We start from the raw sequence: 15,146 nt of genomic DNA, 5'->3' as shown, positions 1-15,146 counted from the left end.
GAGATAGAAATATCAATGATGAGAAATAATCATTGATCGGCTGCCTCCTGCACACCCCTCACTAGGGATCTAGCCCGAAACCTGGGCATGTGCCCTGACTGGGAATCGAACCAGTGACCTTCTGGTTCATAGGCTGACACTCAACCATTCAGCCATACTGGCCAGGCTGAGCAGCTCTTCTTTTTGGCTCTTTGCTGTTGTTTTTTTGTTTTTCTTGTTTTGTTCTTCTAATATGTTTTTGTTGATTTCAGAGAGGAAGGGAGAGGGAGAGAGAGATAGAAACATCAGTGATGAGAGAGGAACATCATTGACCAGCTGCCTCCTGTATGACCCCTACTGGGGATGAATTCTGCAACGGAGGTATGTGCCCTTGACCAGGAATCAAACCCGGGACCCTTGTGTCTGCAGGCTGACGCTCTCACCACTGAGCCAATCCAGCCAGGGCCTTTTTGGCTCTTTGCTTGGACCTGGGCAAGCTTACTTAGCAGCCTCCTACGGTGGTGGATGGGGAAATGCCATCCTCAGCTGGCTGGCAAGAGAGAAGTTCAATGGGGATGGTCCCCCAGACTCAGTTGGTTTTCCCAAGAAGAGCAGAGAGAGTACAGGTGTCAACGGGGGATGGCAAACCTGCATCATTTTGATCTTCCCATTGTGCTCCAAGACGAGGAGCAGGTGCTGGTGTTTCTCCTGCACCTTCAGGAACGCCAGGTGCTTCACCCAGTGCTCCTCCTCCTTCCAGTCTTTCCCTTCGGGGAGCACCTTCAGCTCCTGCCCACTGCCGAAGTCCCAGATCTTAACGGTTCCTGAGCACAGAGGGAGACACGGTGGGTGGAAAGGAATTGATCGGAAGCTGGGCTCCGATCTCAGAGAACACGGGCCTCATTGAGAGCTTTCTGCCCACGATTTATCCAATGTCTATTTCCTACTGAAAGGTGAGTGTCCCTGGCCTTGCTGGGCACAGTGTATGTTTCTGTGGGCCTTGATGGACACAGGCTGACAACCATGAAACGGGACCAGGCAATGTCTTGAAATTGCGAGCGTTTTCTTTGAACTCTCCTATCTGAGCTTTCTGTCTTAAATGGACCTTTTCTGCCTTTATTCTCCCAAGGCTTTCCAGTTTGCTAAATATCCCCGATATCTATCCATTTGTATATCTAACATTATGCCACAATTATTATTATTATTATTATTATTATTATTATTATTATTTAAAATATGTTTATTGATTTCAGAGAGGAAGCGAGAGAGAGAGAGAGAGAGAGAGAGAGAGAGAGAGAAACATCAATGATGAGAGAGAATCATTGATCAGCTGCCTCCTGCATGCCCCCTACTGGGGATCAAACCTGCAAACCCAGCATGAGCCCCGACAGGGAATCAAACTGTGGCCTCCAGGTTCATAGGTGGATGCTCAACCACTGAGCCACACCTGCTGGGCATGCCACAATTGTTATTAATAGAAAGATCATCACTGCAATAGTAAAGATCACAGGGTCACCTCAGTGCTAGGTATAGTGGGCTGCCCCTCACAGCACTTTGCCTCCCCTCCCTTAACTGTTAGTACTTGAAAAACCCTCTAGAGTCTAGACTGTATGACTAATGCAATAAAATATTATGCTTGCATGAAAATAGTGCCACCTCAGTTACATTGAATTGCTTAATGCTTATGTCTGATAATAGCTGTATCCATTGCTCAGAATTTCTATTATGACTAATTTTCACATTGTGCAGCGTTGCTAAGAGTAGGGGACTGCTTTCTTAGGAACTGTCCCATGAGAGAGCAGCTGCATTCACTCAATCACACCGCATCCACTCAGCAGGGGCAATTTTATTTCATGGGTATTGCTACCTGCTCACATTTTTAAAAAGGAGACTCTTAATCCAGCTGGCGTGGCTCAGTGGTTGAGCGTCGACCTTTGAACCAGGAGGTCATGGTTCGATTTCCGGTCAGGGCACAGCCTGGGTTGCGGGCTCCATCCCTAGCGTGGAGCAGGCAGGAGGCAGCCCATCAATGATTCCCTCTCATCATTGATGTTTCTCTCTCTCTCCCTCTCCCTTCCTCTCTGAGATCAATAAAAACATATTAAAAGAATAAAAAGCAGACTTTTATATCAGGATGTCCACTCAATCCATCAATGGGCTTTCATGCCAGTAAATATGTCCCTAGAATAAATGTATTGTGAGCAGTGCATGCGGTTGGTCTAGATCAGTGATGGCGAATCTAGGACACGCGTGTCAGAGGTGACACACGAATTCATTTTTTTGGTTGATTTTTCTTTGTTAAATGGCATTTAAATATATAAAATAAATATCAAAAATATAAGCCTTTGTTTTACTATGGTTGCAAATATCAAAAAATTTCTATATGTGACACGGCACCAGAGTTAAGTTAGGGTTTTTCAAAATGCTGACACGCCGAGCTCAAAAGGTTCGCCATCACTGGTCTAGATAAAGCAATTCTTTGCTGGGAGTTTACAACACAATGAAGTAAGAGGGAAGCAGGCTGTAGCTCCAGTTCCTAGAAGTTCCATGTCCTGCTTCCCAACACCAGGGACATCAAACAAAACAGCACAGCCCAGCCAGCATGGCTCGATGGTTGAGCGTGGACCAATGAACCAGGAGGTCACGGTTCGATTCCTGGTCAGGGCACATGCCCCATTGTGCACTTGATCTCCAGTAGGGGGCGTGCAGAAGGCAGCTGATCAGTGATTCTCCCTCATCATTAATGTTTCTATCTCTCTCTCCCTCTTCCTTCCTCTCTGGAATCAATAAAAATGTTAAACACACACACACACACACACACACACACACACACAAAACAACACAGCACAGCCTGAGCCTCCAATGTGTACGTACACAGCACCTAACCCCAAGGAGCTCACACAGACAAGTCGAAAGGAGAATTCGAGGTGTTCTATGACAAAGCTGGCTGGATATTTTGTGTGGCCCCCAAATCTACCGTCAATAAAAATATTATCAACAACCACTGAACCTAATATGTATATCTTAGCAGATGGTCCCCAAAAGTAGGACTGGATGAGTTAGTGCAACACAGATAAGTCCAAGCAAAGATGGAGGAAGACTGTATGTGGGGAAGACTTTTGACAACTGTAAAGCAGCTGTATGATGTAATGGAAAGTATTGATTACAGTGAACATCAGTCTCAGGACAAGAATGCCCATCAGAGAAGAGTTATCACGCTCCCGTCAGGCGCGGTGATCTTGCTGTCAGGGTTACGTGGTCCAGCCAGGCTCGTGCCCTCCCTGTGACCCAAACTACTAATGAGTTTCCCGAGCAAACTCTCAGAGCACTAACGCAGGGAGGCCGTGTTCTGAATCTTAGTCTGACCGTTATACGCTCCTGTGGCAAAAAGAAATCCACTGTCATCGATAGCTGCAGAAGTCAGTTCAATATTGAAGCCATGAGGGTCTAGAATCTGGTATATTTGGAGGCCAGTCTCAAGTTCCCACACCTATAGGTAAGAACAAGAAGATCAAATGCCTTTCAGTTCTTATCAATAAATTTACAATATTCAAGACAGCCTCACAATTGGTGCTATGGCCCTGGCCAGTTTGGGTGAGTGGTCGTCGCCCTGGCCCCTTGGACCAAGGGTCTTAGGTTTGATTCCCAGTCAAGGGCACATAACTGGGTTGCAGGTTATTCCTGCCCTGGTTGAGGTGCATGTGGGAGGCAACCAATGAATGTGTTTCTCAAATCCCTCTCTCTCTTTCTGTCTTTCCTCTCTCCCGCTCCCTCTCCTCCCTGCCTCCCTTCTGCTCTCTCTAAAAACCAATGGAAAAAATATCCTCGGGTGAGCATTTAAAAATAAAAAAAGAATGGTGCTACATCCATCTAACACCCTTCTCAGCATTCTGCCATGAATGTTGATTTGCTCAAAGGAAGTTCTAAACGAAGCAAGGCCGCCTCCCAGTGCCTGTGCTGCCCTGGGGGTGCCTGTGGCTGAGACAGGCAGGGACTGTTCCAGGGAGCCTGTGGGAAGCAGTCCATCGCCACGGTAAGCATGGAGCAAGACGGAGAGAGAACAGAGATGAGTCCAGCCGAAAAGATCACCCTGGATGGTCTCCCCTCTGCTGGCACTCATCCAAGTTAGCGAGGGGTCCCTTGTAATCTGAGAGAAGCCTGAGGAGGGAGCTTTCCAAGGAGTGATTAGGGAGAGGGGCAGAGAGAGAGAGAGAGAGAGATATGGAGAGATGGGGGAAAGGCTAAGACTTCAGAAAAGGCTGCCTCTGTAACCAGGCTGGGTATAATCAGGAAATGCAGGAACATGTCAAGACTCATCATTGCCTGGCCTGTGTGGCTCAGTAGTTGAGCATCAAACCATGCACCAAGAGGTGGTGGGTTCGATTCCCAGTCAGGGCACATGCTCAAGTTGCTGGCCTGATTCCCAGCAGGGGGCGTGCAGGAGGCAGCTGATGGATGTTGAAGCACTGATGTTTCTATCTCCCTCCCCCTTTCTCTCTAAAATCAATAATAAAAAAAAAGACTATTAAAAAAAAAAAGAAAAAACACAAGACTCATCATTATCTCTCTTTGGAAACACAGCAGGCACTTTAGTCTCACAGTCCTTAGGTCTGAATCTCCCCTCTTCATGGATTTGCTATGTTCACTTGTAATAAAAGTGAAGTGGCAAGCCGGGCCGGCATGGCTCAGTGGTTGAGCGTTGACCTATGAACCAGGAGATCACGGTTCAATTCCCGGTCAGGGGGCATGCCCGGCTATGGGCTCCATCCCCAGTGTAGGGTGTGCAGGAGGCAGCGGATCAATGATTCTCTCTCATCATTGATATTTCTATCTCTCTCCCTCTCCCTTCCTCTCTGAAATCAATAAAAATATTTTTTTTAAAACAGAGGGGAAACCATCCAGGGTGATCTTTTCTGCTGGACTCATCTCTGTTACGTTTCCATCTTGCTCCATACTTTTCTGAAGTCAGAGCCACGCAGGCCGGCCGGGCAAAATTCCTATTCTGATAGTAACAACCAGCTTTATTTATTTATTTGAGCATGTCACTGAATACTAAGCAGTCTGAGCTGGCTTAACATACCTGTTTTTCATGTGTTTGTGAAAGCTTAAAAATAGATCGAACGCAGGGCATCATCACAGGTGCCACTGCATATTTAATCATCCAAAGACTTCCCAGGAAGAAGGAAAATTCAATCTGCTTTCCTTTTTCTCTCTGCAGCCAACACGCACTCACCTTAATGATGGACTCGGAGCAGATGGTGAGCACTTGGTGGAAGTATCTGTTGTGAAGCATGACATTGATTTCTCGCTCGTGCGTGTGAGGAACCTGTTTGGTATCTTGTATCATCCTAGTCAAAGGGTACATGTCAATAACAGTAGATCCTGGGAAAAAGTAAGAGTCTCATAAATACTCAATACTAGGAGGTTATTTTTGAACCAATATTACAAGTTTTTTTGTTATTGTTAATCCTCACCCGAGGATATTTTTCCATTGGTTTTTAGAGAGAGTGGACGAGAGAGGAAAAGACAGAGAGAAGCATCCATGCGAGAGAAACACATTGATTGGTTGCCTCCTGCACGAGCCCTGACCAGGGCCTAGGCCAGGGAGGAGCCTGCAACCAAGGTAGGTGCCCTTGACCAGAATCGAGCCCAGGACCTTTTGGTCCGCAGACTGATGCTCTACCCACTGAGCCAAACAGGCCAGGGCAATATTAGAAGTTTTGAACAACAAAGGATTTTATGCAACCAGTTGTGTTTGGAAACAGCCAATCAGTGAGACTAGTAATATCAATGCCTAGGAACTTTAATGAGGGGAAAATGCATTCATTTACTCTAAAACAATTTTGATAAATAAAGCAAATGTGACTGAGCCAGAGAACAACATTCATTTTGGGCCGCATTCATTTTCAAGTGCCGGCCATTTGGGTCTCACTGATACCCTCTTTTCAGTGACTTGTGTTTTCCCCGTTAGAGTGCCTCTCCATCTGGTGCAGAGGGAGGATGGAGATGGAAAAGGGAGGTGAGCTGCCATTTAGTGATTGAAATTGATAGTTAGAGAGCCCTTTCCAACCAACGAATGATAAAAAAACAAAACAAAAACGCCCACTGTAAACATGGTCTTATTAAATGTAACCAGTGAGAATAATTGCAAGCCAGCGCTTGCAACATTACTATTAAATAAGATTTTTTCCACCCTCGCTGGTTTGGCTCAGTGGATAGAGCACTGGCCTGCGGACTGAAAGGTCCCAGGTTCGATTCCAGTCAAGGGCACATGCCTGGGTTTCGGGCTCGATCCCCAGTGGGGGGCATGCAGAAGGCAGCCAATCAGTGATTCTCTCTGATCATTGATGTTTCTCTCTCTCTCTCTCTCTCTCTCTCTCCCTCTCCCTTACTCTCTGAAATCAATAAAAATATATTAAAAAAATAAGATTAGCCTAACCGGTTTGGCTCAGTGGATAGAGCATCAGCCTGCGGACTGAAAGGTCCCAGATTCGATTCCAGTCAAGGGCATGTACCTTGGTTGTGGGCACATCCTCGGGGGGGGGGGGGGGTGTGTGCAGGAGGCAGCTGATCAATGCTTCTGTCTCATAGATGTTTCTAACTCTCTATTCCTCTCCCTTCCTCTCTGTAAAAAATCAATAAAATATATTTTTTTAAAAAAAGATTATTTCCCAAATCACCATAGTGCAGTACATGGAGAGCAGGTAATTCTTACTTTCCTTCTCCTAAGGGCGTTTGGGTTGGTTTTACAGTAACAGGCTAATCTGCAAGTATGATTTGACTCTCAAGATCAATGAACCATGTATCCTGGTTGAGTATAACGTCTGGGAATATAAATAAGAACCCCAAAGCATCCATAGCTCAAATAAAAATAAGTCCTCTTTCCTGTTTTGTTTTGTGTTTTTTTTCCAGTGTGGATTTTCCCCTTTGCATTGAGTTTCTAAAGTCTCTCCCAGGAAATCTCAACGTTACGAAACATTCCAGCAGGAGTTTCGAGTTACTAAACTCTTTCCTCAGGTGTTCAAATTTTAAGAGAAAACCTACTCATGGGTAAAGGACTGTGATGAATATTTTTCCAATCCAAATACCTCATGATGGAACTAGGAGGGATATGGTAACCAGCCAGTCCCTAACGAATCCCAGGGGAAGTCAGAGCAGGTGGTCACTGGGAAATTGCTCAGGGAACGCATTCCGGGGTGGTGTTCCAGAAGGAAGTTGTATTGTTAATATGGTTCATTTTCCCTCCAAAGCCTGAGGGTATGTGCGTGAACAGTGCTCAGCTGTGAGTGCCTCTTTAGTAAGCATGTGTTTCTAAGAGGCAACAAGAAGGCACGAATCTGTTGGCATCGGCTCTGGGCATCTGTCACTTGGGCCTCTCCTCTCTCTATACTTTGTCTAGAAGTGAAGGCAGGTAGGAAGGAGAGACAGCACCCTTATTACTGTGTAAGTCAGTGATGGCGAACCTATGACACGCGTGTCAGAGGTGACACGCGAACTCATTTTTTTGGTTGATTTTTCTTTGTTAAATGGCATTTAAATATATAAAATAAATATCAAAAATATGTCTTTGTCTTACTTTGGTTGCAAATATCAAAAAATTTCTATATGTGACACGGCACCCGAGTTAAGTTAGGGTTTTTTAAAATGCTGACACGCCGAGCTCAAAGGTTCGCCATCACTGGTGTTAAGTACTGTCTCATTATCAGAAGGCCCAGGGCCAAAACGCCTGAAGAAAGTGGTGCATCTGCTCTAAAATGGACTGTATTCCTGCCCTTGCCCGTTTGGCTCAGTGGGTAGAGCATTGGCCCTCAGACTGAAGGGTCCCAGGTTCGATTCCCCTCAAGGGCATGTGCCTTGACTGCTGGCCTGATCTGGGAGGCAGCCAATCGACGTGTCTCTCTCACATCGATGTTTCTCTCTCTCTCTCTTTCTCTCTTTCCTTCTCCCTCCCACACTCTCTAAATATCAATGAAAAAAAAATATCCTCGAGTTGAGGATTTAAAAAAATAATAATAAAAATAAAAGTGCTTCCTTTAACCATAAAAGCATAAATAAATAAAATGGACCATATTCCTGTTTCCAAGAGTCAAAACAGAGCTGAACTGACCTTGTCTTAGCAACAGGTTATACATCTCACGTTTCTGCGTAACCCATGCTGTCACATCTTTCTAGGTATTTTCTGAGGACAGTTAAACATTTTAAAAATATATATTTTTATTGAGTTTTAGAAAGAGAGGAAGAGAGAGGGACCGATATAAACATCAATTAGAAAGAAACATCGATTGGCTGCCTCCTGCAGGCCCCCTACTGGGGACTGAGCTCACAACCTGGGCATGTGCCCTGAATGGGAATCGAACCGGTGACCTCTTGGTTCATGGGTAAATGCTCAACCACTGAGCCACACCAGCCATGCAGGACAGTTACACATTTTATCCACCCAGCCATGGAAATGCAGGAGGGAATAAAACTGAATTAAATACCTCCTGTGATGAATAAAGGTTTATAAATTCCCCTTCTGGTTTTGTTGTTCTTCTAGCTTATACTCGTGTACTAGTTCGAAAGGGTTAGAAGTCGGAATGTGAGCTGTTTGCCATGAGTCGGGACACTTGCCTGCGATGAGCATGCCGTGGTTGGCGTCATAGATCATGGAGTAGATCTGCATGTCTCCGGGCCCTCCCTGGCTGTCGTGGAAGACTTGCAGCAGCGACAGGGTCTGTATGTCCCACACCCTGAACACCTGGGGGTGAAAACCACAGCTCACCTCTGTGACACCAGGCCTCCCCCACTCAAAGCCGTTCAGAGTCTGTAATATGCTCCTAAGAACTAGCTGCAAAGTATGACTTGTTGGATAGCACACACTAATATTTGCTCAGCTCTCATCTGTCTGTTGGTTCAACTACTGTTCAGGGGGAAATAGTCTGGTACCACATTAAGCGCCCAGTCAGTCACCGGTGACTGACACTGTACTTTCCGTCCAGAAGACAAAACAGGCTGGGTGCTTATCGTGTTAAAGGAACTGGATTTTTCCATCATTACAGAAGGGAGGAGAAAACATAATATCTATTATTCTTTGAGAACCTGGAGAAATAATAAAATACCGAGTGTGATTTACAGCGCTATAGAAGCCATTTTTCTTTACAGCGTGGATTAGAGAATAGAGGGAAGACATATTTGAGGTGGAGTGTTTCAAATTGCTCTTTCATGACTTAAGAAGATGGGAACATCTTACTAAGTGAAGGTTTTAAGACGCTCCCCTTTCTCCTGCCCAGGCATGTAAGAATTACAGAAAGCAGTTTTCTTTCTTTTTTTTTAATCCTTACCCAAGGATATTTTTTCCATTGATTTTTAGAGAGAGTGGGAGGGAAAGGGAGAGACAGAGAGAAACACCGATGTGAGAGAGGCACATGGATTGGTTGCCTCCTGCATGCCCCCATCCAGGGTCAGAAGCCTGCAACCGAGGTATGTGCCCTTGATCGGAATCAAACCCAGGACTCTTCAGTCCACAGGACAACACTCTATTCACTGAGCCAAACCAGCTAGTACGAAAGCAGTTTTAAAGGATGGTGTAAATATAGTAAAAGTGTGGGGAAATAGGTTATTGGAGCTCGCCTTTGAGGAAAGAAAGAGAACTACGTAACTTCTCAAATACATCTTGGATTGGCAAAGGAGGCTAGAAAGAATTAATTCAGTAAAACTAGGAAAAGTTTACCCTTTGTCACTTGAAATAATGGTTTTCGTCTTCTCCAGGTTTTCGTCTTCTTCTATTTTTTTCTTTTAGCAATTTACAGTGTGATTGAATTTCAGAAATAAGTGTGATTTCATTAAGGATTCTATCTCCTAGCATGCATCAGCCTTAAATATTTTTAAATTATAGTAGTTATTATTAAGCTATTAAATTATAATCTGCCCTAGCCGGTTTGGCTCACTGGATAGAGCGTCGGCCTGGAGACTGAAGGGTCTCAGGTTCGATTCTGGTCAAGGGCTTGTACCTTGATTGCAGGCACATCCCTAGTAGGGAGTGTGCAGGAGGCAGCTGATCAATGCTTCTCTCTCATCGATGTTTCTAACTCTCTATCCCTCTCCCTTCCTCTCTGTAAAAAAGCAATAAAACATATTTAAAAAAAATTAAATTATAATCTTTGTTGAGTAAATAAGTGATTATTTTATAAAACCACTTATAAAGCTTTAATAAGCACTCTGTTCACAAAGATACTAACTTATTTGAGACACATAATGTAGTTAATTGAGTTAAAAGCTTCACTATTGCAGATATAGGCTGGTCCTTCTGTATAAACACATAAGGATGTCTGAGTCATGTGACTGAGTCATGTGACTTGGGAAGGAGCTTGGACTATATACTCCCTGAAGGCCAGTATTACTCAGAGCTTGTACTTCCTTTGTTCTAGTAAACACTTTAAGAGAATAGCTACGACATCAAACCTTATCAGCTGTTTGTATTATTGAGTAAACAGGTATCTTGGACTATTTATGAATCTAGGTTCAGAGCCTAGAATGACAGGCAAGTAAGGGAAGAACCTAAGAGTGGAATCAAGGAGTTTGAAGAAATTGGTCTCTATTCAAATTATTTCCAATCTTATTGCTTGACTGAGACACATTCACGGTTGGCAGTGTTTTGACTTTAGGTGTCCACTTTCTGAATTGTGGTTGGTGGAAACAGCAAGGGATGAGGCAAAAGAAGATTAGGATTTCAGTTCTAGCCTCAGTTTCCTTATTTCTGAAATGGATTCAATAACACCAACACTCTCCACCTTACTGAGTTGATGTCAATATGCTTTGAAACCTGTGATTTTTCTATAGAGTAATTATATTTTTAAAAAAATGTATTTTTATTGATTTCAGAGAGGAAGGTAGAGGGAGGGAGGGAGGGAGGGAGAGGGAGTGGGAGAGGGGGAGAGAGAGAGAGAGAGAGAGAGAGAGAGAGAGAGAGAGAGAGAGAGAGAAACATCAATGATGAGAGAGAATCATTGATTGGCTGCCTCCTGCATGCCCTACACTGGGGATCAAGCCTGCAACCTGGCCATGTGCCCTGACTGGGAATCGAACCTCAACCTCCTGATTCATAGGTTGATGCTCAAGCACTGAGCCACACCAGCTGGGCCGCCGATATGTTCTTATGGAAAACTTTAGAATTTCTGTGGTTTTGTAGTCCACATTTAAAATCTTTAATCCACATGGAATGTATTTTTCTGTTTAGTATGAAGTGATGATCTGATTTCACATTTTTCCTTATATGATTAATCCGTTTTCCCCAAATTTAATGAACAAAACCACCCTTTGCTCAGAGATGTGAAATGCTACTTTTATCATACGCAAAATTCCCATACACACATGAACTAATTCTTGCATTTCCTATCTGTCTCATAGGTGTGTCTAACAGTCCCTGTACTGACTACTGCTCTGTGTGGTTTATTGTGGCTTTACAATATGTTTTAGTAAACATCTGACAGGGAAAGTGTCATCGTAGAAGGCTATTCTCCAAAGTTTATAGGATTTTTACATGCTATTATTTTTACATTAACTTTAAACTTGGAAAAATGATACTTAAATAATCCTGATTGGCATTAAATATGTAGCTTAACTTGCCGAACACTATCTTAGAGTACAATATATTTTTAAAAATATATTTTATTGATTTTTTTACAGAGAGGAAGGGAGAGGAATAGAGAGTTAGAAACATCGATCAGCTGCCTCCTGCACACCTCCCGCTGGGGATGTGCCCACAACCAAGTTACATGCCCTTGACCGAAATCGAACCTGGGACCTTTCAGTCCGCAGGCCGACGCTATATCCACTGAGCCAAACCGGTTAGGGCTATTTCATAATTTTTTGGCTCTTGTAAATGCTATCTGTTTGACCATTTTTTTTTTCCAACTGGTTACTGCTCTTACATAGAAATTTATTTTTAGAAATTGCTATTACAACCAGTCACCTTATTAAACTTATTTTAAAATTTTAAGCTGATTTTATTAACATTTTCAAGCAATCCCATTACTTGCAAATATAGTAATTCGGTCTCCTCATTTAGAATGTTTATAGCTGGTTTTTCTTATTTTATCACATTGCTTAGAACACTTAAAACACTGTTAGAGCCCTAGCCGGTTTGGCTCAGTGGATAGACTGTCAGCCTGCAGACCAAAGGGTCCCTGGTTGGATTCCAGTCAAGGGCACGTACCTTGGTTGCAGGCTCCTCCCTGGCCTGAGCCCTGGTCGGGCCTTGTGCAGGAGGCAACCAATCGATGTGTTTCTCTCACATCAATGTTTCTCTCTGTCTTTCCCCCTCTGTTCTACTCTCCCTAAAAATCAATGGAAAAATGTCCTTGGGTGATGGTTAACAAAACAAAAACAAAATAAAACACTGGTTTGAGAAGAGCAGCAATGACAGAAATCCTAGCTTTTCCTGCACCTAATGACGATGATGTCTGTGTTGGGCGGGCCTCTCGTGTTTGCTATGGAGACAACACTGGCTCTCTCCCCAGCGCTGCATCCTTTTACTCTTTAAACACGCCCTTCCTTGTGCTGTAATCAGCCCAGACAGAACAGCGGCTCATCAGCTCCTTCCCCACACTGAGAATACTTTTCTCAGTGACTGTCAGCTCTTTCAGGCAAAAAATTGTCTGGATTCTAGATTTCCTAATAGTTGATTTTAAAGAAAAAAAAAAACCCAAAAAAACCCAGCTTCTTTCTTTCTGCTGTTTCCCGTTTGTTACCTTGGCCGAGGAAAGGCTGATGACGAGCTGGTCCTTCTCGTTGGTGACGACCTCGGTGATACTGAACATGTGCCCCACGAGCTTCCCCACGGGCTTGGTGCTGATGTTGGGGTGCCACAGCCGGAGCACCTTGTCGTCTCCTGGAAACAGGTGGAATGGCTGCTTATTTTCTCAGGGGCACAGGGGGCACAGTGTAAAGAGTCTGTGCCTCCCCATTTTCTCCACTCCCAGCCCCTGGTAACCACCATTAGACTCTCTGCTTCCATTAGTTCAGTTAAAATATATATATATATATTTTGCCCTAGCCAGTTTGGCTCAGTGGATAGAGCGTCGGCCTGCGGACCAAAGGGTCCCGGGTTCAATTCCGGTCAAGGGCACGTACCTTGGTTGCAGGCTCCTCCCTGGACAGAGCCCTGGTCGGGGCATGTGCAGGAGGCAACCAATCAATGTGTTTCTCTCACATGGATATTTCTCTCTGTCTTTCCCTCTCTCTTCTACGCTCCCTAAAAATCAATGGGGAAAAAAATCCTCAGGTGAGGATTAACAATAACAACAACAAAATATTTTTATCGATTTCAGAGAGGATGGGAGAGGGAGAGAGACAGAAAAACATCAATGATGAGAGAGAATCATGGATCAGCTGCCTCCTGCACACCCCACACTGGGGATCGAGTCTGCAACCCAGTTATGTGCCCTGACCGGGAATTGAACCATGACCTCCTGGTTCACAGGTCAACGCTCAACCACTGAGCCACACCTTATGAGTAGGTACTGTTATCAACTTCACCTTACCGATGAGACTGAAACTTAAAGAAGTTAAATAACCTGCCCAAGGCCATACAACTTGCTAGTAAGAGAGCCGGGATTTGTTCCTAAACAATCGGACTCCAGAGCCCAGGCTCAAATTAGAACCCCAGCATCACAGATGAGGAATCTAAGGCTCAAAGAATATTCCCGTCCGTCCTCCACCTTTCCCAGCTTCTTAGATCATCTTCGTGGCCCTTATTCTCAGCAGATAACCTGGTTTCCCATCTTCTACCCTACTTAGCCCTGAGATGTTGGCATTTTTTAAGGCTATCTCCATGGCCTTCTTCTCTGATAACTCTAAACCATGACTCTTGACTTTTTTGGTCATGGATCCCTTTTGACGAGTTGATAAAATTTTTAACTTTCTCTCCGGAAAAATGTACCTAGACACACAAGTGTATTCAGTTTCGGGGGCTACAGGACTCCTGAAAACCCACACCTAGGTCCCAAGCTAAGAACACATGCTCTCACACATTGAAATAAGTTCTAGATACATTAAAGAACTAAAGTTAAAATGTAAAATGAAACAATAAAAAATAACATTGAAATACAGAGGAATTTGCTTCACATATTGTTGGGCTACGGAAGGTCTTCTAAGAACCCAGAAGCCACCAAAAAAAAAAAAAAAAAAAAAAAAAAAAAAAGCCCTGGCCAATATGGCTCAGTGGCTAGAGTGTCAGCCTGAAGATGGAAGGGTCCTGGGTTCGATTCCAGTCAAGGGCCTGTACCTCGGTTGGAGGCTCGAGCTCGATCCCCGGCCCTGGTCAGGATGCGTGTGGGAGGCAACCGGTCGATATGTATCTCTCACATCCATGTCTCTCTCTCTCTGTCTCTCCCCCTCCTTTCCATTCTCTCTAAAAAAATCAATGGAAAAATATCCTCGGGCGAGGAGTAACAAACAAACAAGAGGCAGACAGTTTTGACTTTATTTAAATGTTTAGATTCTCTAAAAGGTTTCCCCACCAGTAAAATGATGCAGCTTTATGAAAATTCCATGTTCAATAAGGAGAGCACAGTTTGCAAGATAGAAAATCTCTGTGCAACATGGACTGTTCTCTTACCTCCGGTGACAATGACATTGGCTTTTATACAGTAGCAAAAAGTGTTCGCTCCTCTTGGCATGGAAAACTCTCTGACAGGCCTGGGAAACACAAATCCGATATCAAACTTCGGTTTTCCTGAATGAAGCTAATTCTAATTTAAGTAGATTATGTTCAATAGGGCTCATGATTCTCAGTTGGTTATAAATCCATTTGCCCACAGAAAATACTGTAAGTAATTATTAAATCCGCACTGACACACAGATTTATTTACTCCATAATGTGGTGATATTAGCACAACACTCTGTATTGTTTCTACTGAAGAAAAAATTTCCAGCCCAGTGGGCATAGCAGGAGGTCATGGTTTGATTCCCAGTCAGGGAACATGCCTGGATTGCAGGTTCAATCCCCAGTGTGGGGCGTGCTCATTGTTCCAGACGTTAAGTTGGGCACCTCATGTAGGTTAACTTAGGCAATACATACACATATCCATATACTAGAGGCCCAGTGCACAAAATTCGTGCACTGGGGGGGGGGTTGTCCCTTAGCCCAGCCTGCACCCTCTCCAATCTGGGACCCCTCAGGGGATGTC

General features: G+C 44.1%; 1 protein-coding gene across 1 annotated transcript in view; it reads right to left on the bottom strand.

Moving 5' to 3' along the window:
* The window catches only part of WDR64 (WD repeat domain 64), a gene marked incomplete at its 5' end in the record, with an annotated part of 61,230 nt that overhangs the window by 30,244 nt on the left and 15,840 nt on the right, over window positions 1–15,146 (bottom strand). The window contains 6 exons of the mRNA XM_081114520.1: window positions 628–803; window positions 3,346–3,469; window positions 5,213–5,361; window positions 8,590–8,716; window positions 12,708–12,847; window positions 14,576–14,655. Coding sequence (XP_080970646.1) covers window positions 628–803; window positions 3,346–3,469; window positions 5,213–5,361; window positions 8,590–8,716; window positions 12,708–12,847; window positions 14,576–14,655 — 796 coding nt within the window. The remainder of the gene's footprint in view (window positions 1–627; window positions 804–3,345; window positions 3,470–5,212; window positions 5,362–8,589; window positions 8,717–12,707; window positions 12,848–14,575; window positions 14,656–15,146) is intronic.

This window comes from Myotis nattereri (assembly GCF_964212035.1).
Source record: "Myotis nattereri genome assembly, chromosome: 20".
NCBI lineage: Eukaryota > Metazoa > Chordata > Mammalia > Chiroptera > Vespertilionidae > Myotis > Myotis nattereri.
Note: the sequence above shows the minus strand (reverse complement) of the source record. Positions and strands in the feature narration are given on the sequence as shown.